Source organism: Trachinotus anak, unplaced genomic scaffold (genome assembly GCF_046630095.1).
Source record: "Trachinotus anak isolate AG129_WGS33_773 ecotype Australia unplaced genomic scaffold, CSIRO_AGI_Tana_v1 ptg000028l, whole genome shotgun sequence".
NCBI lineage: Eukaryota > Metazoa > Chordata > Actinopteri > Carangiformes > Carangidae > Trachinotus > Trachinotus anak.
This window is the reverse complement of record NW_027273879.1, coordinates 3,718,540-3,743,259: the sequence shown is the minus strand read 5'-3', so window position 1 is coordinate 3,743,259 and position 24,720 is coordinate 3,718,540. Positions and strand designations below refer to the sequence as shown.

The window sequence follows — 24,720 nt, the reverse complement described above, 5'->3', positions numbered from 1 at the left end:
TTAGATATAGGTCAGTTTAAACCAGAATATCGCCTCAATGTCCAAGAAGTGGTGACACAGCTGGGAAAGCATTAAAGTAAGTAAGTGAACCATTTAATTCTGTGGGGATCCCTGTGTTGTATCTGTAAGCCTTGATAAAATGATGACTCTGTACCACCACACAAACCTCTTGGGTGGGTTTTTTTTTTTTTTTTTTAAGCACCAGTCACAACAGTCTGGTTAAAAGCTATTTACAAGACGTACAATTATCACAACACTGGAATTCACCTGAAAATGGCACAGCCTGGAAACCAGCACAATGGGAGGATATTTATGTCCTACTTTACTGCTGGTGGAGGTAACTATTACTGTATCCACACGGGCTGAAGATGGGAAACAGGAGGAGGAGGAAAGGCAGGGATTTACCTCCCAAATCATCAGGGCATGTGTGGACAATGAAGACAGCACCACAAATCAAGAATTATAAGGTATCACTGAACTGGTAAATCCAGTGATATTTGAAATGGATCATCCTAAGTTCAAATAAAGCTTTAATCAAATAAATAGTGCTGTGGTATTTGTAGTAAAATATGGTTAAAGGATAAAGGGTGAAATGGTAACGCTGCCACAGCATGTGTTTCAAAGACACAGTAAGAAGACTGTAACTTTTCTAGCAACATGGCATATATAACCTAAATCTTATAGTGAAAGCAGAGCAGAGAGAAAGATGCTCTTATTTTGAAAAACTGACGATGAAATATGGATGGTACTGATCTATAGCAGGTGTAGCCTGTGATTTGTTGCCAGCTTTTTTTTTTTTTTTTTTTTTTTTTTTTTCTTCTTGCAGAATGCAAACTTCACCAGCGCCTTCAGTTGGTTGTACACTTTCATGTGTAATGTTTCTGCAGCTGTAATTACAAAAGACAATCAGCAAAAACTGTCACGCTTCAAAATGTGGATGGTGGAATTTAGGAATTCAGATTAGACACAGGAGACGGCGTGGTACGGATCGGGGTTGGAACTGCGTCAGGAGTGTTGAAAGGAATTTACATCTGTTTCATCAACTGACTTTTTTTTTTTTTTTTTTTAATATGCAGCAGCTGTAACAGCCTGGTGTTACATGTTTGCTCAGCAATTATTCAGGACCTCGGTTACACATAGGTCTGTTTTCACAAATTTGGATCCAGATCAGTACAGATAAGCACGTCCGTATAGATCCCTCAGTATTATCAGTTTGGTATCAGTTGGGTAAGAGCTCTGCAATGTATAGCATGGGAAATTATGAATGAGAATTAGTAAAGGTGACAGTAATATAAGAGGTAAATATGATTGGGTTAGACAGAAAGAAAATTTCATCCTCTGCACCTGTGATTGCACCTTTTCCTTTATCACGCCAGCATCACATCACACTGTCGGCTCGCAGCAGACAAACACTCGACTAATCCCGTCACGCTGCTGCCTCCTGTGACGCTGTAATCCTCCTTTGTTACACCTCATGCTCAGGTGTAAACCCGGCCTGTGTGCTTAGTCATTCAAAGGTGCCATGATATTGTGAGAGTTTTGCTCACATTAATCTCTGTCTGCATGTTGTGGGGCCGATCTGATCGCTGCGTGAGTCATGCAAAGTTGGGTTACAGGGCCACAGTGTGTAGGTAAACACTTGTGTGAAAGGAAAACTGCATTGTCAGAGTACTTTTTTAAATCAATTAATGCCTCGTCCAGTAGTTTCACATCTCTTACAGGGTAATAGAGAAACTGATCTCGGTAGACATCTATAACCGGTGATTAGGTAATTTATTTGCTAATTTGATAACAGCTTTACAAGTGTATTGCTTCATAAATGTCTGTAGCAATCAACATTACAGATTTGGCCTGTGTGTGTGTGTGTGTGTGTGTGTGTGTGTGTGTGTGTGTGTGTGTGTGTGTGTGTGTGTGTGTGTGTGTGTGTGTGGTCTAAACATGGCAACATGTGTGTAAATGCTAACAGTGTTGCTGGTTGTTCAGCCATAGAATCAGTATCAGGCCGTGGATCAGCAGGGAGCTGGACGGAAGTGGAACCAAAACAAAACACAGAAGCAGTTTTTAGACAGAACCGTGGTTCACTTTGGTTTCACTCCCTTAACATGAGAACACACACACACACTTCTTTCTCATCTTACTGTATCTCTGTGGAAGATCTGAGCTGTAAACAGTCTTGTAAGGTTGAATGGGAGGACAGACTCCTCTGTATGATGAGGCTGGAGGTGCTGTTGGGATAAACACATTGCTCCTGTTGAGCAGTACAGATTTTCATATTAACCTCTTTCCCTTTGTTTAATAAGAGGGCATGTTGCCTGCTGCTAACTTGCATTTAGCTCTCTCTGCTGTCCACTGCCACCAGCTCAGTCTGAATGAATGAAGTGCATCAAGGGCATCTGGACTGGCAGGTTTGAGTTTGAGATGAAGATACAGTATGAGGTGATGGCTGGAGGATCTGAGGTATGGGCAGACTGGCACATACCAGACGTCAAAAGCCCCAACTCAAAACATACACATTGCTAGACAGTGCACACAGAGCCCACCACTTGTTGGATTTTCCGCTGTTTTGCCCTCCATAATCTCCGTAATCCTGTTGATTCTGGCAAAACCCGTGGAGCTGTCCACTTAAGAGTTGTGTGTAACCACAACAAAGGCCTGGTTTTCATTGATAACACCAGTTGTGAGGCTTAAGGGGTGAGCGGTGTTGTGCACACCGTGTGGCGTCAATAAGTGTCATTGCGAGGCAGCCGGCCAGCCAGACAAAGGGCGGCAAAGAGCTCCTGTGGGAATGAGGAAAAAGATCTCTTGTGTTTCTGTTTTTAGCTGTCGCTGGATGTTGATACACAAGATGCGAGGAGACGCTAAGTGTTCTGTATCCTAAAGCTGTCTCCAGTGTTTGCATGACATGGATCTTGACCTTCATGTAGCTTAACAGTTGTTAGATTTTCTCACCACGGTGGAACGGTTCCAACTGTACTATTTTTAAAAACAACCACCCTAAGTTAAGCTTGTGCGCTGTGTTTCAGGATTAAAGGGTTACCAACGCTGTTACGTTGTTGAGGTATTGGCCTGTGGAGTCCTGACCGGTGCAGTATATCAAGACAAAACTACATAAATAGCCTCCTGTGTCTTCCCACTTAACCTCCACTTTGTCATCGCTTCACAGTTGCACAACTTTCGTAGAACTGCAAACAAGAATAATTAGTTCTTCTCACAATGGATAACCCATTGTATACTGAATATAAAACACTGGGGCTCTCCTTATTGTTGTAGAACTGGGACTTTTTTTGGGTTCTTCACAGAATCCTGGGGTTATAACTTCCCCTTTACGTCTATAATCTCTGAACAGGAAGAGGAAGATGAATATTTTCATGCTCCTTGCTCAATGTTTCCAGGTCAGTTTGTTGACACAGATCTTGGCACACCTTTCTTAGAAGGAAGTAAAAGTTATATACTGAGGAAAAGTTCTTCCTCTTGCACGCGTGATGTAAAAGTCCTTCTCTCCAGCTTAAATACCAACACTTTTCACATGGTTTCAAGCCGGTCAACTGATGTCTGTCATATTGTATAGAGAGACTGTTTTAACCTTCCTTGCAGAGCAATACACCTAAAGCAAACATATAAAGATGCACTGCATTGCTCTGATACATTTATATCATTGTTCATCCAAAGCGCACCAGCACATTTTGATTTGCAGACTAATGATTCGTGTTATGCAATGAGCCTGCAGCCTCTGTTTCCCTGAACAGTTAATTACTGCTGACGTTATCATCCCTTGAGACTATTAAACCAATTGTTACTGTTGTGACAATTAAATATTCAGTCTAAGTATCGGACTTCCAGGAAGTTCCTCACAGAGGAGATGAGTGATGTGTGTAACAATATTCATGAAACTAAAAATCCTTTGACAATAAACGCAGCGTCAAAGCAGACTGAGCTCAGTTTGGGAAAACACCTTGTGTTCACCTTTCATGTTTGCTCTTTGACACACATCTATCAGAATCAATCAATCAATCAATCAGTGTTTGCATGATGATGAAGATCTGCAACTGTCTGTCTTATTTCTTGCTTTGGGTTAATTCATGCACAGCCAATTTGAAGACAGTCACATACAGTATATACTGACTGTACGTGTCACACCATCATTTTTTTTTTTTTTTTTTTTTATCATGTTTTATCAGCTCCAGTACATTAACTAGAGCTGAGCTTTAGTATGAAATTCAGAGGGAGGATCATATAAAGTCGGTCCCTAACTTGCCTCTTTCTCCTCACAGTCTCTCCAGCTGAGAGGATCAGGTTTATCCTGGGAGAGGAGGACGATGGCCCCCCGCCACCTCAGCTCTTCACTGAGCTGGACGAGCTTCTGTCTGTGGACGGGCAGGAGATGGAGTGGAAGGAGACAGCCAGGTGAGCCACTGAGTCCAACTTCTTTCAAGCCAGGCATGCGATCCTTTAAGAGACGTTAAGAGTCATGGGCAGTGGTCAAAAATTTCCTGCTTCACAATCCCGGTGCGGTCAGCGGAACACAATCCCTTATGAATAATCACGTTTTGTGTGTGTAGGGAAATAGGCCGTACTCCAGTGAACTCCCAGTCGACTCTTATCTGATTGAGATCAATAGTACCTGCTCTGTGAGACCAGGAAAAGGCAGAGACTCCCACATGGTCAGAACAAGACTTAACGTCACAGCTGGCTCTAGAGCACATTGAATTTGGGCATCAAAATGTGGATATCATTACACTCTTTAATGGTCCCTTATGTTAACAGTTCTGTCCACATGAGACGTGCTTTTTTTTTCTTTTTTTCGTCGCGATAGAAGAAGCTGTACTCAAATTGAGATGGCTTCAAGTCACTTTAAAGAGTAAGCTACATAAAAAGGAAGATAAATGAACTCCTTGAGGTTCGACAGTGTCTCCATGACCAGGCTCCTCTCCCAGTATCATAGCTGGTCACAGGCATGTGGACCACAGCCAGAGGGATACTCTATCCCCAGAGGAAACCCCATCCTCAGGCCTCAGGAGAATGGCTCTTTGTAGCGGTGACATGTGAGGCATTATTATTAAAAAGAGTCCTTGTCCTGAGTCTTAGCTTCAAGACTAAGCTATCTGTGGTTCTAACAAAGTCTCGTCTCTCTGATCTGGGCATGTGAGATGTGAGAGTCATGGAGGAATGTTGACATTGAAGTATGTCTTTTCTTAAGTCTTGTGATTTATTTTTTATTTCTACGCTGTCCTGCATCCCCTATTCTTGCCTTGTGAAATGTGACCAAGTCAAAACACACAGGGTTGTTTTAGTAAAGAAAGCAAAACCCATCTTGTCTCCTTTTTGTTCATAGCCCATATTTGTTCACAAACGTATAAAGGCACTGTTATGTACACTTATTTATATTCTCCAGTGACCTTTAAGGAGCCTGTATGACAGAGGAGAAAAAAAAAAGATTATACACACTCTGGGTATCTGGGCTTTTTCTGAGATACCACATTTACTGGCAAGGTCCAGCTCAGCTGTACAAGTACAGTACTTTAAATACATCTCAACACGCTCCCTCTCTTTTGTCATCCTCTGTCCAGATGGATCAAGTTTGAGGAGAAGGTGGAGAAGGGCGGCGAGCGCTGGAGTAAGCCTCATGTGGCCACGCTGTCCTTACACAGCTTGATGGAACTCAAAACGTGCATCGAGAAGGGCACGATCATGCTGGACCTGGAGGCCTCCACGCTGCCGCAGGTTGTCGGTAAGTCAGGGCTGACCGTGCCTAGAATGTCCAAAAATACTGGCACGCTCTTGAAGGTTTTGAAGAACCTGAGCTCACCTCAGTCTTGACCTTCAATCTGTCTGTGTTTTCACAGAGATGATCACTGACAGCCAGATTGAGACTGGTCAGTTAAGGGCGGACCTGAAGGAGAAGGTCGTGTACACGCTGCTAAGGAAGCATCGCCACCAGACCAAGAAGTCCAACTTGCGCTCTCTTGCCGACATTGGAAAGAGTGTTTCCAGTGCAAGTAGGCTGTTTTCCAGCCAAGAGAATGGTAATGAAAAACATCCATTTTTTTTTTTTTTTTTTTTAAACCCTCTTAACCTAAACCTTTTTACTTTTACTCTCTTTGTCTTCTCATTTTCAATTTCTTATATACAAAACCTCAACACTAACTACCGATGTACATTTTCTTTCCTAATACAACCTCTCACTTCTTTTCCTCCCCTGTCTTGTCTCCACCTGGTTTTCCTTCTCCCTTTCTCTGTTTTTCCCTCTCTGTGCCTCTGACTTCCTGCATCTGGGGTTTTATAGCACGCAACCCCCAAGAGCACCCTGTGCCTTGTTTAACCCCACAAGACTCAGAGGAACCATGCGAGGTCACGAGGAGCTCCAGCATGGGATACCTCTGTAAGTGAGGTCTCAGCACTCCTACTGAAAGCAGCATGTATGGAACATACAAACTGACAAATTTGAGTACAGCCAAAAAAATGGAGTACAGTCCCTCAGTCCGTCATGTTACACAGCTGGTTATGTGTTTATTCATTCAGTGTAGAAACATAAAGACAGAATAGCCTTACTCAATAATTCCTGTACGTGACTAAATATTTATTTGAGGAGAGAAAGCTAAAATGCTGAAGACTCTGTTCTCTAACACTGTAGATGAGTAAGTGGACCATATCAAATGGAGTTCAAAAGTTTACATTCTCACTCATTTGCCAATAGTTGCCTAAGCATATTTCTGCTGACATGCATAAGCAGCTGACCTAAGACAGCCATGTATCCCAGCTCTCCGCTCCCTCTGGAGCGCCTGAATGAATGGCCATCTGGCATTAGTCCTAAAGCTTAAGCCTTGCTACATTTAGCCTAGGTCCTGATGTTTCTGGCTGTCTTTGTGTACTTTCCTGGTACACTTCTTTTTTTCTTTTCTTGGCCTCATCTTCTCTCTTGGTCAGCAATATCTCATTTGAACCTCTGCACTCTTGCCCGGCCTCTAACAGTGTCTCACCTCTCTGCAGGTAGCCCAACTACTGCCCATCGAAACCTCACCTCCAACAGCCTGAGTGACTTCTCTGACAAACCAGAGAAGGATCAGGTAATATGTCTGTTTCTATATCATTGAATAGAGATGAGGTGCAAGCAACTGTGCAGTCCTGTGGATGAGAATTCAGGCTCCCATTCACAAAGCAGCACTATGCAGGGTCATGTGGTGGGCCGTGTGTATGCATACTGATAGATAAGACCCCCGGCTCTCTCTCTGCTCTGTGAAACAAAAGCTCACTGTCGTTGTGGTGCGAGTTTCTATCATCGGCCCAAGCAGTTTCTCTCTCTATGGATGAGGAAAGCAACTCTGTGGTCTATAGATACAATGCACATAGATGAAAGATCACAGAAGCGGTTAAACTGTAACAACTGGAATTATGTTCCAGCAACAGTAAATGGAACTGTAGATTTGTCAGAATGGTCAGCCTTTGACATTACACCAAGGCCTTAGTTAATCATCACCTTGCAAGTGATTTTTTTTTTCCTGTCATCCACAGCTTATGTTGTTTTGCTAAATCCGAAATTAGAGCAGTGTAGACTTTGCACTTCAATTTACCATAAGACTGTAGATACAGTTCCATACACTGTAGTAAAGTTTGTTTACTAGGTGGCATAAAGTCAAGCTGCCGTTTAGCAAATAATTCTAGGAAAGGGCGGGCACTACCTGTTCTTTCAAGCTTATAGAGTACAAATGCCACGTCCGTCTTTGCCTTGGTATATCCACATCATAATCACCATTCATTTGAGATGTCATCCATCATCAGATGTCATACTGCATGTGTCAGAGGAAGGAAGTAAGAGTTTTTGTGCGCATGTCCTGCTTCTTAAATCTGTATCTTTTAACAAATGATTGGCACTTATTGTTACAAATCGCCTGATGTTTTCATTAACTGACTTTAATTCACCTCCCTCTCTTCCCTGCTCTCTCTGTCCCGACAGCTGAAGAATAAGTTCATGAAAAAATTGCCCCGTGACGCTGAGGCATCAAACGTGCTGGTTGGAGAGGTAGATTTCCTGGAGACTCCTTTTGTGGCGTTTGTTCGTCTGCAGCAGGCCGTCATGCTGGGGGCTCTAACTGAGGTCCCTGTGCCCACAAGGTAGAGCACATAGCATCGTTAACTGTAAAAGTGCAACCGTCACTCAGGTTGAAGTTGCAGATTTTATTGATACCGTGAGCAGATATGTGGGAACAAGTTTCTCAAATTCTGTCTTTGTGAATAAACCCTCACATTTTATTTTCCTGTGGTCTGTTGCCAGATTTCTCTTTGTGCTGCTGGGCCCCAAAGGTAAAGCAAAGTCCTATCATGAGATTGGAAGAGCCATTGCCACCCTGATGTCAGATGAGGTTCGTTATTACTATGTTATTTTCATATTTTGTTGCTTTACTGTCTCTGTTCTTAACATTCAACCTTGAATCTGAAGAGAGCAATTGGTCTGGCTTTGAGGGTAGATGTACTTGCTTTACCCTAAAACACAGCTCCTTTGTGGGCCTGAAATTCATTTAAAATGATTAATGAGTTGTTTGTTTTAATGTGTTTGGTTTTGTATTGTGTGTGTATATATATACAGGACTAACAGAACATTTAATTGATTCTCACAGTTATGAACCTGGGATAATGGGTATTTTGAGATTTTTTTAATTTATTTATTTTTTTGTTATGTTTTGGAACAAGGTGGCTTAAAATTTTGGAACTTGCTAGTCTAGAAATTAAGGATACTGATGCCTCTCTCCACTCAGCCTTCAGGCAGTACATGAAAGACTAATAAACTGCATTAGCCTGTACAATCAGTTGAAATAAATACTGTAATATAATAACTCACGTGGGCACAGTGTTACTTTGAGCTAAGCGCTAATGTCGAGTTGCTAACATGCTCACCAGGACCATGCTAACATGCTGATGTTTAGCAGAGCAGGTACTGTAAAATGTTTACCATGTTAGCCATCTTACTTTAGTGTGTTAGCATGCTAACATTTGCTAATCAGCACCAAGCACAAAGAACAGCTGAGGCTGATGGACGTGTCATTAGTATGGAGGTGTCTTTCGTGACAAACCTTTCAATAGTTTGCTATTTTGTCAGAACCACAGAAGGAAAGCTTGTAGTGGAAAGTCAGTGAGGTCGCCAAAGATTCATCCTCCGAGGACCACAAATGTCCGTACGATATCTCACAGGAATTCATTAAATGGATGTAGAAAATTTACAAACGAGTCACATAAAGAATAAAGATAATTTTCATTATTTATAAGATGCAACTGCACTGATTAACTAGTGTAAGAGTGCTGTCCACCGACACCACCTCCAGCACTTGTCCTCTGGCCAAATCTCAGCTCTCTGGATATTGCTGTATTAATAATCGCAGCAGTTGGCCTGGCCTGTTGGTAGTGACAACTCATAGCTTAACTGTTAAGCTGTGTGTTGAAGTTGAGGTTGACACATTTGTTTTGGAATCAACAGAATAAATCTGATACAAGAAGCAAAACAAAGTCTTTATGCAATTCCTCTGCATTATAGGTTTGTTACGTCCTCCAATATTCTCAACTGCGTCTGTTTTTCTGTCTCTGGTGTGTGTCTTCACTTCTCCTGACTCAACTTCTCCGTGTTGTCAGGAATGTTAACAGGCAGCTCATAATGTTCTTAACCCTGAGAGCACCTGGCCCGCAAATTCCCACAGGCCTCAGTATTTCTCATATGTCAACAGAGCAGAATAGGAATTGTTTTTCCAGGATTTCCTCAAGTTAAACTTTACCCCCCTCATCTATCCTGTGACAGTTGTGTCACAGTTTTATCAGATGTTTGTGTTTTTGAGTAATCACCCCTAAGCTGTGCAGTAGTACACTACCTGCCTGTTCCAGTGGTCCTGGGACACACGCAGATAATGACGCATCATTTATGTACATTGTGAAAGAGAGAAAATAACAGTAATGTACTGGTGAGGGTTGTTATCGTCATTTGCATTTCAGTGATATGCTCCCATCAATCAGAAGTGACCGGGCATGTTTTGTGGTTTTTCCAAAGCACCTGGATAAATAATTAAGAACATGTTACATTATTAATGGACTGTTTACTAATAGGCCGGTTATGTCTATTTGTTGGCAGGTGTTCCATGATATCGCCTACAAAGCAAAGGACAGGCGGGACCTGCTGGCCGGTATCGAGGAGTTCCTGGATGAGGTCATCGTCCTGCCCCCCGGCGAGTGGGACCCTGACATCAGGATAGAGCCACCCAAGTCCCTGCCCTCCTCAGACAAGAGGTCTGCTCTAATCCACGCGACCTAATCCAAATGAATGAAGTCACCGCACATGGATCTATTACATCTCTCCAGTGTGTCACATGAACATAGAGTATATTTCAAACATTGCATGGAAATTCTCCCCATATGCCTACATGTGTGAAATGACAGTTACTGGATGATGTAAATGGAAAAACTACTAACTAGTTTAGCTTTTAACTGACAAAATGCAAAGCTTTTATAATAGATACACAAGTGGAGAAGAGTCATGAAGTCAATAAACTCAGTAACATCCATTATAGCAGCAATGTTTACCTAAAGTTTGTCATCATAAGCAAACATTAGTCACCATAAGCTAGTAGTCATACTGACCAGTGTGTGTATAGAGCTGCTTAAGAATTCAAATTGTCATTCAGAAGATGATGATTGTGTTTCTTTTTTCAAAAGTTACAAAATTTCTCTTCAACCTTACTAATGTCTTAAGTGTCAACAGTCAACAGAAACTATGTATCTGGATTAGAAATGTAAACTCAGCATAGTTATTGTACATGTCTCACTATGCACAGGACAATACTCACCATATTGTACTAAAATTGATCCATTGTACCAGTATAGCATAATTGGAAATTATGGTTTATGGTTTGTTCTCTTCAGTTTTCATCTATATATAGTGGAGACTTAATGGCCTAAAAATGATTTGATCTGATTCCATAGTTTATACATTTTTTTTTTTTTTTTTGGTTACAGGCAAAAGACAAAATGTCTTACTGACAGATTTCATGCTAGTTCCTTTGTGTGCTTGAACTTTTTGATAGTTTGCAGTACGTGACTTTGTTTGTCCTCTGTTTTTTAAGGAAGAACATGTATGCCGGATTAGAGACGCCTCAGATGAATGGCGACACTCCTCATGATGCGGGACATGGAGGGGGAGGAGGTCACCAGGTCGGAGAGGAGCTTCAGCGCACAAGAAAGTAATAAAGATTTCTTTGTCATAATTAAAATGATTGTTGATAAATTAAAGAAGAAATCTGTATAACATCAAACCTTTTTTTTAACCTAAATGAACATTTATTTATATATATATACAATATATTTTTCAAACAAAGCTGTATAATGCTATGAGCCTCATATTATTACGTGTTCCTTGCAGAGGAGTTCACGATCCTCCTGATTATAATCCTGATGGCATGTGGTTGTTGGCACAGTAATAATAATAATCAGGAAAAATATTTTCTCTCTGTCTCTTTAGTCTTCCTGTAAGTTTCCAATGAGGAAATGTTTCACACATAAAGAACAATGAAAGCAATTCACTGCTTTTTTTTTTTTTTTTTTTTTTTTTTTTTTTTAATCCTTTATTCAGAACAAGTTTTTCTCCTTTTGGAAACTTTGCCACCAATTCTTTCTTGCAGCCTCCTGCACACCCAGTATCATTTATACAGCTGAAGTAAGCCAAGTTTTGACATGAACCCACATCGCAACCGCTGATTTGAATGGTTTGTCTTTAAGGTTCTGTGGAGGTCTTATCCTGGATATCAAGCGGAAGCTGCCGTTTTTTGCCAGTGACTTCTATGATGCACTAAATATCCAGTCTCTGTCTGCCATCTTGTTCATCTATCTGGGCACAGTCACCAATGCGATCACATTCGGAGGCTTGCTTGGAGACGCTACAGACAACATGCAGGTAACCCCTCCCCACACTATCCCTGTTGTGGTATTTTATTTGCCTGTGTCCACAGTGAGTGTGCGTGCATGTGGTGGTCACTGTATACGTCACTGTAGCTGTTGTGCACAGCTAATTTTCCTGCTCACTGTGAACCAGCTGAACCTCTCAGTTGTGTTATGACCGCTGACACAGTTAAACTTGGTCCCTCAAATATGAACTCTGACCTAAATTTGAGCACTCAGAAGAGTTAGACCTGAAACCAGATCGATCCAGTTTGGGTTCAGGTGGCACTGACTCTTACACAATAGTTGTTGTGACTGTAATGTCCTGATTTGTTCATTTGTTTCTCTTTTAGCTCAAAGCCAGAGTCCATATAGATAACTTTCTTTGGATGACACATTTTTTACTTAACTAAAATTATCAAAAAAATGCAGGCAATTTGGTTCAATATTTAAATTTCTGTAAATGTCAAAACAGACATGTGGCATAACTTACAACACAGTAATTAACAATATAAATACAGCATTAATGCAGCACTTCCCTTTCAAAACTGAGAACACAATCTATTGAGTTAAATGAAGCCACCTTTAGCCTGTTGTTTCATCATTTTCACATAGATTCTAATGCTAAAATAGGCTGAGTTTTGCAGATGTGTGATCCTGTACCTTTATTTGAGTCACACAGTGTGAAAGTGCTGATCGATAAACTGATAAGTACTGGTGAATCAGCCTCTAATGCAAATATCTTTGCATAGCTGCGTCTCAATACTAAACAAAAGTTTAGCATTTGTCTCTTCCTTTCCTTTTCTCTGTATTCATGCAGCACATTTGGCCACATGCGTCCTATGTAGACTTTTGTTTACCTCCATCAAAGCTCCCCGTTTTAAATCACAAAGTAAGGAACAACAAAAAGAGTTCACTTCATCTGATAAGCCATGCTTTGGAGCTCAGAGGCTCACACTGCATCCATCTGTTGTACCTGCTGTTGATGGGACTTTATATGGAAGAGTTGTACAATTGTGGGATGATCGCATGCACCGCTTGCTGCTTGCTGCATGCACCCCTGTGCCCCTGAGTGCATGCAGTTGTTCATTAACTAAGGCACTCGCTTTAGCCTCTCCCTTGGCAAAGAGCTGCACCCAAGCAGACCTGCAGAGCACCGGCCTCGGGGATTTGCTCAGGCTGTAAATAACCACAGATCCAGATTACTCAGCCACTGTAGCTCCGTCACGGCTACATTTCCAGTGACCACTCCTCCCCACCCCCTCACTCCTTGGCACTCCTCAATCCTGCATCACTCCCCTTTTCCACCCTGGGAACAACAGAGGGAATCCCTGCCCTCACCTAACCTCTCTCAGTGGAGATCACAGAAGCACAGTGTAGCTGTCAGTTACTCATCATTCTGCTGCTTCGGTGCAGCATTAGGCTTGTAAAATACAGAGTATGAACAACTGATATGTGACTGGAATTTAAACAGACCTTTCCTGATGAGCCAGAACTGCAGGTGCATGCTGTGTACAGAGAAAACAAAGTTTCCAGCTGAGTAAGCATAATTATGTCATTGAAGTTTCAAGGCTCAAAAAGAGTTGTGGAGGAAAAATAAGTAACAGATCTGTCTGTTGAACAATTTACAATAAATATGGAGTGATGCTCACCATTTAATCTTAGCATTCTCCGTGAGCTGTTCAGCTTTCATGTGTGTTTCTGTGTTCTGCAGGGAGTGTTGGAAAGCTTCCTGGGTACAGCGCTGACAGGAGCAGTGTTCTGTCTGCTGGCCGGTCAGCCCCTGACTATTCTCAGCAGCACAGGCCCGGTGCTCGTCTTTGAAAGACTCCTCTTCAACTTCAGCAAGTGAGTAGTTACTGATCACACTCAGTCAGGCACTTTTAAAATCGCAGAGTAGTGAAAAGGTAAATCAAAGTTCAAATACACAGCAGCGCAGCAGCCTAGGAGATATTTATAGATAGTAGTTTTTTTCCCCCAGAGGACAGATGCAGTTTGTGTTTCTGACATTCTATCCTTGTGCCCCCTGTATATAAAATAAAAGCATAATGAATATAAACGGATAGTTCACATTTACAACTTTGCTGCAAGGTTTGTTTATTTGAACAATATCTCACTATAACTTTTTGTGCTTACTGTAAATGTCTTGGTGGTAACAGATTGTCCAGGTTACAGCTGCCAGCTTGTTTTTGCTGTCAGCTTCCTGTCCCGACTCGGGGACAACACCAGCACCACACAGGCCCTTCTGTAGAACTAGATGTAGCAGAAAATAATAATAAAGTGCATTAAACAAAAGACACTACCTCCTGTACTAGTGCTATCTATGTGGGGAAAAAAGGAAAAATAATTCAGTAACATTTTTGAAAAAATATTAAGCTTACTTTGACTTCTCCCTCCTCTTTCCACTGTACTCCCCTCCTCTCCCAGAGAGTGTCTTCTAGCATTACCAAACACCATGCTGATTATGTTCCATTATTAATAATTCACTCTCATTTAATTTTACACTGAGTGAAGAATGTTGTGGAGCCTTCATGTCCGCCAAATGTTTCCATGCCTCAAGTGGGCGGCTGCTGAGTCAGTGGCAGCTGCTAGTCTGTCCACAGCTGCTGAATGCGCACATACCACAGGTGGATATTTTCTATATGGTGAAAAGGCTGCTTACAACTCTGGCTGCGAGTCACAGCTGCAAAATCAAAAATGTTTTATTTTGAAGGTCTCCAGAGGCTAAGTTAAATTTATAAAACACCTTAAGTAAAGCCTATAATTCAGGTTAGACAAGAGTGACTGAAAGTACAGTGAATTATTTTTATTTATTGATTGATTTCTGCTTGGAATTAAATTATAGAGGTGTAGGAATACATTTGTTCACTCTCTCTGTGAATCTTCTCCTCAGAGACAACGACTTCAACTACCTTGAGTTCCGGCTGTGGATCGGCCTGTGGTCGGGTATATTCTGTCTGGTGCTGGTCGCCACAGACGCCAGCTTTCTGGTGCAGTACTTCACGCGTTTCACCGAGGAAGGCTTCTCTGCGCTCATCAGCTTCATCTTCATCTACGATGCTTTCAAAAAGATGATAAAGCTGGCCCACCACAACCCCATCAACGCCGAATACGACCCCGACCTCGTCACTCAGTACGACTGCCGATGCATGCCTGGTACGTTGGCTCCACTCAAACTGCTGCAGCAGGAGTGGGAGCGCCACTATATCAAGTAACATAGACAGTGTCTGATACCAGCACTCAGTCATCTTGAACCATTCTTTGCCTAAAAACGCCTCATTGTTGAATATATCAGGGCGCCAGCAGAATCTCAGTATTACCAGTGATACCAGACAAGTGAAAGTTGAACAGTCGTATTTGGTTTTGTCCCATTTGGCAGTGACGATACTACTGAATGTCAAACAAAGCTTTCACCTTATTTTTTCCATGTTTACAGTGAAGATAACAAATGATACCAGAATGTGTCAGCCTGTAGATACCACTGTTTACTTTCTCTACGGCCGTATCAGTTTCTGTGTCGCAAATTACTTGGCAGGATTGTTTGGGACGGAGATGTTGACACAGATTTCAAAATGGCAAATGTGATACAGCAAGTAACAGGAAGTCTTCTCATTTTGGTGATAAGATATTATTGTTTCTCTTCACCAGGCAACTCATCAGAACTCCTTGATGTCTCTGCCTGGACAAACAGTACTGATCTGGTATGTAGTGTCCTTGTTCTTGTGACATGCAGTAGCATGAATTCAGAATTTAAAAACAGAAAATACTGTCGCTTGTTGCTGAAAGGAACCTCTTTGCCCTTGTCTCTCCAGCCAGTGAATGCCACCTGGGCGTCCCTGAACAGGCAGCAGTGTCTGAAGTATGGAGGGCAGCTTGTCGGAGAGGCCTGTGGCTACGTGCCTGACATCACCCTGATGTCCTTCATCTTGTTCTTTGGGACCTACACCTGCTCCATGTGTCTGAAGAAGTTCAAGACGAGCCGCTTCTTCCCCACCACAGTGAGTGACGCCGCTTATTGATGGCTGGATGTGTAGCACAGACAGAAAGTTTTTTTTTTTTTTTTTTTTCCCAACTCAGCCAGTGGCACAATTGACTCGAATGACCATTGCAGATTTTTGTGGTATCCAAACACATTTAACTGGCAGTTCTCAATTAAGGCAGAGTCTCCACCTGAGATCCATACATTACAGCTAGTTCATTCACATCAATAACAACACTGATCTGATTGATCTTCAATTCATCTGTGTTTAGTTTGTTAGCATGCTAACGTTAGTTAATATATAAGTATAGCTGAGGATGATGGGAATGTCATTACAGTACTTTGGGCTGATGATGAAGGTCAAGTTCAGGGATCATCAAAGTTATTAAAATGTATGCTTTTTTTTTTTTTTTTTTTTTTTTTTTCGAAAATAATTTGACTTTCCCTTGATCAGCCTGGTCGAGTTTAAAACCTGTTTTACATTTGTTAGTCACCACCTGCTGAACAACTGTGTTTACTTACTAGAAATTACAGCTATATCTGCACTGACTGCACTTTCAGTATGAGATGCACAGAGTCAGCAAGGTGATATCTGACGGTGTTTGTCTATAAACATGTGGTTTAACAGGATTTAGGTCTTTGTCAAGCGCGGGCCAGTATAGGTCCTCCTGCCACGAGCAAAGAAACTCTGTCCGACCTGCTGTAAATGTTTCCTCCCTCTAGGTGAGGAAGCTCATCAGTGACTTTGCGATCATCTTGACCATTCTTCTCTTCTGCGGCGTGGACGCCTTGGTCGGTGTGGACACTCCAAAGCTCATAGTGCCAAGTGAATTCAAGGTACATATCACACATTGTAGAAGTTCTAATAGAGAAAAAATGTATACATCTACAAGAAAGTAGCCATTATTCCATTGTGTGCTTGAAATCATTGCACTGAATTGTAGCTGAGTGGCAATGGTCAGCCAGGTGCAGTTTCCTCTAATTACACAGATAATGATTCATGTTTCTGCCAGAAAGCCTGTGTAATTCTTTGAAATCCCAGTATAATGCTGTCTTTGTGGTTTGCCGAGTGAGCAGTACATATTACCTGAAACTGAGATTGCTAAGCTCAAATGTTCCTCAGCTGGCGTTAAGACCCCCCTCTGCCTTGACACAGAGAAAGGGAATGATGGGGTAGAGGAGCGGGCACCTGCATCAAATAACAGCCTGATTATAGGCGATGTGAGAACACAGACGGTCTTATAATTGCAAGTACAGAGCCAGCTTTGTTTGACCACAGAGTCTTAATTCACAGATTTCTGTCATGTAATGATGCAGCAGTAATTCCAGATGCTGTTCAGACTTACTGAGTGTAATGAAGTAACTGCTTCAGATTGGATATTTCTGCTGTTCTATTTGAGATGTCCAAGATATCTGGACTGTGTAAACAGAAATAAAATGTGAGTGTCTCCATGTAGAGGGGTCTGGGTTTCTTTAACAGTCTTGCTTTATTATTCCTGTCCAGCCTACAAGTCCACTGAGGGGCTGGTTTATTCCTCCTTTTGGAGGAAACCCTTGGTGGGTGTACCTGGCTGCCGCACTCCCTGCTCTGCTGGTCACCATTCTGATATTTATGGATCAGCAGATCACTGCTGTGATCGTCAACAGGAAAGAGCACAAACTCAAGGTTGGTGCACCACCTCAAAGTTGCATTCATTTTTTCTTTATGTAAGGAAAAGCACAGAAAATAAAGAGCTGTAGCCAGGATTTTGGGCAAGACTGTCACGTTTTTACATTAATTCAACTGTTAAAATACATTTTTTCATAAACTGTATCCTAAAAATCCTTCCCTGCAGTGCCAGAAATACATTGTGGTAAATTACTATTGGAAAAATACAAATCCTTTTGATTCAGTTGACCTTTTTTGTCCTAAAATGATCGAATTTTAATCCTTCACACTAGTCTAATTTGTGTAGATTGCATGAAATTTGTGTAATTGTAGAACGTAAACACCTCCTCATTATTCATTATAACTGAAATACTGAGGAAATCACCTTGGTGACCATGGTATCTATGGCCTTGAGATAATCTCTCCTCTTGTGGTTTTTATTCTAATAAGCACACTCTTCTTCTCTGCCGTCTTTCCTCGCGTGTCGTCTCAGAAAGGGGCAGGGTACCACTTGGACCTGTTCTGGGTGGCCATCCTGATGGTGCTCTGCTCTTTCATGGGCCTGCCGTGGTACGTGGCTGCCACTGTCATCTCCATCGCCCACATTGACTCTCTGAAAATGGAGACCCAGACGTCAGCCCCCGGGGAGCAGCCTAAATTCCTGGGTGTCAGGTGAGTTAACACAGCTGCTAGACACAGTATCTACGTCATTTAAGAATTAAATTGTTTCTTGAGTGATGGACCAGAACAGAGGTTTCTACTCCTTTCTCTATTTTCCCAGAGTACTGTTGGCTTTTGACTGTGCCAGGTAGTTAATTGAATTAATTTGAGATTCCCAGGTGTAAATAAATCTTAGGCACTGGCTGAGAGGCAGACTAGAATTTTTAGGACCGTGGACCACAATGCTGTGTGCAAAATCCACACCTAAAGTTGACATGCACACAAAAATGATAAGCTTTATAGAAGTTCACCTGCACACAGATCCTTAAGCCTCATTCCTTCCTGCCATATTCCCATAAATCATCAAGCAGAGCCCTTTTATGTTTTGTTGTACATAAAGAGACAGAGTTAGCAGTTATTAAGAAAAAAGGGGGGAAAGCCAGAAATAAGCAATCTCACTTGATCAATCAGGAGTTAAGTAATCAAAAAGGCGATAAACATAAGACAATAAAACAGTCTAAAGAGAAGGGGAAAAAATCTGTGCAAAGTCCCTTTATATACACATGCATACTTCAATTTAGAGAGAGAACAGCTTCACTTAAAAAATGTATGAACTATTAATTGATTCATTTATTAATCTTGTGCTTTTCCTCTTTTCCCCCCATTCCAGGGAGCAAAGAGTCACCGGGATCTTCGTGTTCCTCCTCACAGGACTCTCTGTCTTCATGGCCCCCATCCTTAAGGTAGTGCCCCAGCTTCTTAATTCTTCCAGGGAAATATGGATTACTGTCCTCCTGTTTTAAGACAAACTCCTGTCACCCCTCTGAAAATTTCAAATAATTTCAAATCTTTAATTCATCCGATTAGGAACTCCCATAGTTGAAGTAATGCGATGTGAAATAAGCATGTTCATCAGGGCTTAAGCTCCGATTGCAGCTGAGTGCCTTCTTGAGTTTCCATTCCCTCATTAAGGTGCCAAATAAAAAAAATGTGAAGTCACTGTGTGGAGATTAGTGGAGCTGGTGCTCCCTCTTGTGGACATCTGCCATACTGTCTGGTCTTGTCATGTGGTGTACTATAGTGACTTTTTAAAAGATGCAAAATGATTATTGGAGATGCATCAAATGTTTGTTTTTTTTTTCATATAGTTCATACTTGATCATTTTCTGGTGTAAATATCGCCTCTTTAATTAAATGGCACATATCTACACTAGCTTGCCAGATTGTAGTGGATTTTTCCCCCTCTGCTCTAAAGTTGGACACCGTGGCTAATACTAAGCAAGTGGTTACCAAACCGGCGTCAGTGGCAGCCAAGTGACCGGTGACAGTGATGGGTCTGCTGAAAGAACATTCGTAGAAAAGCTGCTTGTGGACTATTTTTAACCAAGCAGTGATGCTAAAAATAAACATTCTCATTGCATCTGTTGAATTTTCATGTTTTAGAGTTTATTTAATGCTTTCTTTAATACAGCCAGTCAAACATGGCATTAATATCTTTTATTTATTTATTTTTATTGTGCTTTATCTCCTTCAGTTCATTCCCATGCCTGTGCTCTATGGTGTGTTCCTCTACATGGGTGTGGCATCACTCAATGGTGTCCAGGTGAGTGAGTCTAACCTTGACAGTGCCTGCTAACCAGTGTTGGGCTCGTTACATCTTACTAATTGAATAAGCAATTACGGTTCTAGTTACTCAACAGAAAAAGTAATTAGTTACCTGTTGCTTTACTTTTGTTTCATTACATTGTTCAACCCAGCGCTGTGCTTTAAATCCTCCTCACCAGAATGTCACATATTTTGTATTTAGCATGTAGACATAAAAAAAGTCAGATCACATTTAGAAAGAATGTACTGACCATCAAGGGCTAATGTTAGCCTAGGCTTAGCAATAAGCTGAGTAAGCTAGGCTACTGGTGTTAGCTGGCACCCAAGACACAAAGTGTAAGCGACATCTGCTGGTGGCTAGCTAGCAGCTAGGACACAACATGTAAATAAGACAACCTTAGCAGAACCCCGAGCAGAAGACGGCGACAAGCTGACCCCCAAAAGGTCGAAGTAACGGAGCATCACTTGAGTTAGTAGCAGTGCTTACTGAATTTCACGTTGTAATAGTGTTACTGGCATGTTACTGCCCAGCGCTGCTGCTGACGTACAAGTGAAATACAGCCTTAAAACTCTGTACAAGCCACATACTAAAAACACAATAAGCTCATATGAAATGGAAGATATCTGCAGCATCCTGCATAAACTACACAATTACTGTTCATCTTCTGACTGCACATTGTCCACCTCTGTTTGTCTGTCAGTTCATGGACCGACTGCAGCTGCTCCTGATGCCGGCCAAGCACCAGCCAGACCTGATCTACCTGCGACACGTCCCGCAGAGACGCATCCACCTCTTCACCTTCATCCAGGTCCTGTGCTTGGCCCTGCTCTGGATCCTCAAATCTACCGTGGCTGCCATCATCTTCCCTATCATGGTGAGACATGGCTGCACTCAGTAATGTAGCTGAACACGGACACACCTAGAGCTCGATATCAGGGCATGAAAGCTAATCAAAACAATTTCTCTGTTATAGATCTTGGCATTGGTCGCAGTGCGCAAGGCCATGGACTACGTGTTCTCCCAGCATGACCTCAGCTACCTGGACGACGTCATTCCAGAGAAAGACAAGAAGAAGAAAGAGGACGAGAAGAAAAAGAAGAACAAGAAAAAGGGAAGCATTGACAGCGACATTGAATTTGTAAGTAAACCACAATTTCAACCTAAATATTTAAATGTCCATGTGTGCAGAAAGTACATACCAGCTTTTCATGTGTCCTGTGTTGCGATGTGATTGTCTACAGCCTCCTGTAGATCCTCACCTTAAAAAAAAAAAAAAAAAAATCCATGTTAATGTTCACCCCTCCCTCCTCCCACAGTCTGACTACCCCTACCATGAAAATATCCCCAGTATAAAAATCTCTATGGATATGATGGAACAGGAGCCCATGTTGGGGGATAAATCTTTGGATAGTGAGTACTAGCCAGCGTTTGCTCTGCTATAACATCAAGGGCTGCTTGAACTTTGCTTTATTCTTTCGTACTAGTCTTTCTTGCATGCATTTCAACATCAATTTAAAATCTCACAAGATCAATATGCTTTGATCTGTTAAAAAGCTTATCTGCCAGTTTGCAAAAATACAACCGTAAAAGCAGCTTTGTTGGTGCTTTCCGCCTGTTCTTTTTCTTTCCTTTCCTGCTAGTGCATGTGAAATTTCAGAGTGCTTGTGAAGTATGTTTTAAAATGTTTTGCTATTCTTTCCCCCCCAGGAGATCAATCCCAGACTTTCCTTAACCCGCATTCGCCGTGCTGAGCATTACTTTGAGTCTTCCACAGTGGCCGAGTAAGTGAATACCAGCTGGCATTCTCATCACATATTTTCTCTGAGAGGAAATGCACAAGTCATTCATAGGCCTGCTTCGTGATTTTGAGTCCATTCAGATGTCCCATTTATGTTGACACTACATCTCCTCCACTTTCAGTCTTGACAGAGGATCATTCATGAAAAGTTTGCCTCAAATTCGCATAGGCCGGGACTCTGAGGATAATGGTTTCTTCTGGAGGAAGGGCTCTGAAACTGATCTGTGAATGAATCGTCCAAAAACACAGCAGACCCATCATAACCATCCTCTTTTGTACTATAGTCCTGCTTCATAATGGTATTTTTAATATTATTCCTCATATGGGGATTTAAATCCAAACGGCTGGAAGTATTTGTCTTAAAACTGAAACACTTTGGTGGTACTGAATTTTAATGAAGACTGACACAGGATCTGTTGAAGTGTTTTTCATCTGCGTGATTTACTGCAGAAAACAAAAGGGCTACTCGAGGTCATCTGTATGTAGTTTTTATGGAACATTGATATGTTATTAATGTGTGTGCTAATAATTTATTAAGCTTCCAGCTTAAGTCACAGATGTGAGGATACAGTAGGTCTATAGAAGACAGATGTCTTCATACCATACACACCAGTTTTACTTACACCAAACATAACCAGCCTCTTTTCTGATAGTACTGTTTTTATAGTAGTTATTTTTTAATGTTCCTTGAAGGATTTAAGTCATAACTACTGGAATTTTAAGAGTAAAACATGTTGGAGGTACTGCATTTGGAGGCGAGCACTGAGGATACACACGAGAAATCCTCCTTTACTTGTAGTGAACAAAAGGGCTACGAAAGGTCACCTGTGCACAGTCATGAGCGGACATTAATTTTGTATTTATGGGCATATTATATACATACATTATTTATCAAGCATCCATCTAAAGCTGCGTATTCATAAAACACTTCCAGAAGATAATGTAAGAATGCAGAATTTGTTTCAGTATGGTAAGAAGTAAATGGATCAACACCATACATACTGGAACTTCTGTCTTTGTTTCCTCCTTTTTTTATATATTTATTAAACTCTCAGCAAAATAAGTTGCTGTTCGAATCTAAAGTATGGCTTTACCATTTAACTCCCCCACTTGTGCAAATCCTTTCTGTGGTCTGTATCCACTCAGCTGTCATTTTCCCTGTTTTAGGGAGTTATAGATGTATTATACCAGTATGTAGCTCTACCTCTTATTTTCTGTAGGTGCCAGGCATTATCTATTAAAACCAACTGTTGTGCAATTATTTGAGATCAAACACTCCTTTAAAAAAAAAAAAAAATCAACTGGCACTGCATAGTATCTTTAAATCTTCATGTTCAGTTTCTTTTTGTCCTCTGACACTTACGATATTGTATTTTTGTTTTTTTTGTTTGTCAATATTAAATAGTTATGTATGATTTTTACAGTGTTTTAAAGGGTAATTCCACCAAAATTACATTTTAAGTTAAAGCAAAAGAATTCAAAAACTATTGTTTTAACTATCTCTACAGACATAGGGAAAACAGAACATCAAATAGCATTATCTGATCATTAAAACATTAATAAAACATGTTTCATCTACAAGAGGTGAAAGGGATGGGCTGTTTCTCTTTAAACCGTCTGAATGAATTCAGTTTAATGTTCTCACACACTTGACCATGAACTTAACCCTAAAAGTTTATTTGAGTTGAATTTTCCTTTAAAATGTGATCATATTTAAAAGCCGTTAATGTGATTAAATTTTCAATCTTTGAGTTTATTTTTATTTTATTTTTTTAATTATGTCATATGTTTTGTTTTTTTTTTTTGTTTTTTTTTTAAAATCAACTATCACTGTGAGGCAATGCAGTGTTGTCCTGGTAGAACTACTGCTTTATAGTGTACAGAGTAAAAAGTGCTTCATTTTAAAACACATAATTTGCTGAGACAGCATCTTTAATGCTTCATCATCTAAATTCCATGTAGTGACAGTTTGATGAGCAGTGAAATGCACCAGTCTTTAATTTTGTAATTTTTAATCATGCTTTTCTTGCTGGTATACACTGTAACTAATTCAGTAAATTTAAGATAATATTGCATATTTGAATCTAATTCATCTTAATCATTTGAAATGTACATATATTTCAGCACAATCAGTGCTGTTTTATGATTTGTAGTGCAAATGAGGGCTTTAATTCATGCTTTCAAAGTCACATCAAAAGGTGTCAATGTGATGTACAAGACTGTTAAAGTTGCTTTGAACCAAAAATCAAAAACTACATTGTCTTCCACTTTGTTCTATGATCTGTATATCTTGACTTTTGGACTTTCTTGTTCTGATTCCACAATTAATGTAATATTTTTTGATGTTCTAACTCTGAAACAAATTTTATACAAGCATCTTATGTGCTCAGTAATCATAGGTTACTCAGAAGGAAGCAGATGTCAGTGGGATTTTTTTTCTTTCTTTTTTTTTTTTTTTATGGAATACTGTCTTGAATGAGAGCAATAAAACAGTCCAAATGATTCTTAAATGCATAGTTATTGTTTTTATTATTATGCAGTTTGAGCCATGCAGCTCCCAAAGAATGGATTCTCAAATGACTGCGAGGTTGAAACAATGTGACTTGTACAATAGATATGATCAGCACTTTATACTTTACACAACACTATATTTTACCATCTGAACATACATCATTTAAGACACCTCAGTGTTTTTAGATGTCCACCAGTGCCTATTATAAGAATAATATAGTAACTTAAAATTTAAAAAGAAATGGTACGTGATAAGAATACAGACCATCTGGTTTGGGAGATTCACACACATGGAGTGCATGTGTGTTTTTAAAGTGGATGTATTGGGTTCAGAGCTAAATTGCAGACACCATCCTCACATCCTGCTATAAGTGCTCAGCCTCACAGCAAAGATAAGAAAGGAAGGCTGCATAGTTTCCGTGATCTGATCACAGGACTTGAGTCAGCTGGAATGAGACTAATTGGCTGATTACTATGAGTAGCTGTGTTCTTGTCATTGCCAAGATGAGAAGAAAAAAAGAAAAAAAAAAAAAAAGTGTAATAACTAACTCCTCATTTTGGGGCGTGAGGGAACATCAACATATTTTCCTTGACGTCCACTTGGATTCATA

At 40.7% G+C, this 24,720-nt stretch overlaps 1 protein-coding gene across 2 annotated transcripts in view; it reads left to right on the top strand.

The window, feature by feature from the left end:
* The window catches only part of slc4a4b (solute carrier family 4 member 4b), a 29,271-nt gene extending 6,376 nt beyond the window's left edge, over positions 1–22,895 (top strand). Inside the window, exons 4-26 of one of the 2 annotated variants that reach the window (XM_071465943.1) lie at positions 4,272–4,404; positions 5,568–5,728; positions 5,844–6,023; positions 6,988–7,064; positions 7,952–8,109; positions 8,270–8,357; positions 10,109–10,263; positions 11,097–11,213; positions 11,749–11,923; positions 13,622–13,755; positions 14,801–15,063; positions 15,556–15,608; positions 15,720–15,905; positions 16,610–16,723; positions 17,391–17,552; positions 18,028–18,206; positions 18,865–18,937; positions 19,729–19,797; positions 20,501–20,674; positions 20,774–20,938; positions 21,117–21,210; positions 21,508–21,581; positions 21,721–22,895. In XM_071465943.1, coding sequence (XP_071322044.1) covers positions 4,272–4,404; positions 5,568–5,728; positions 5,844–6,023; positions 6,988–7,064; positions 7,952–8,109; positions 8,270–8,357; positions 10,109–10,263; positions 11,097–11,213; positions 11,749–11,923; positions 13,622–13,755; positions 14,801–15,063; positions 15,556–15,608; positions 15,720–15,905; positions 16,610–16,723; positions 17,391–17,552; positions 18,028–18,206; positions 18,865–18,937; positions 19,729–19,797; positions 20,501–20,674; positions 20,774–20,938; positions 21,117–21,210; positions 21,508–21,551 — 2,954 coding nt within the window. In that variant the 3' untranslated portion in view covers positions 21,552–21,581; positions 21,721–22,895. The remainder of the gene's footprint in view (positions 1–4,271; positions 4,405–5,567; positions 5,729–5,843; positions 6,024–6,987; positions 7,065–7,951; positions 8,110–8,269; positions 8,358–10,108; positions 10,264–11,096; positions 11,214–11,748; positions 11,924–13,621; positions 13,756–14,800; positions 15,064–15,555; positions 15,609–15,719; positions 15,906–16,609; positions 16,724–17,390; positions 17,553–18,027; positions 18,207–18,864; positions 18,938–19,728; positions 19,798–20,500; positions 20,675–20,773; positions 20,939–21,116; positions 21,211–21,507; positions 21,582–21,720) is intronic. The other variant, XM_071465944.1, reaches the window with a different exon arrangement.
* The last annotated feature ends 1,825 nt before the right edge of the window (positions 22,896–24,720 follow it).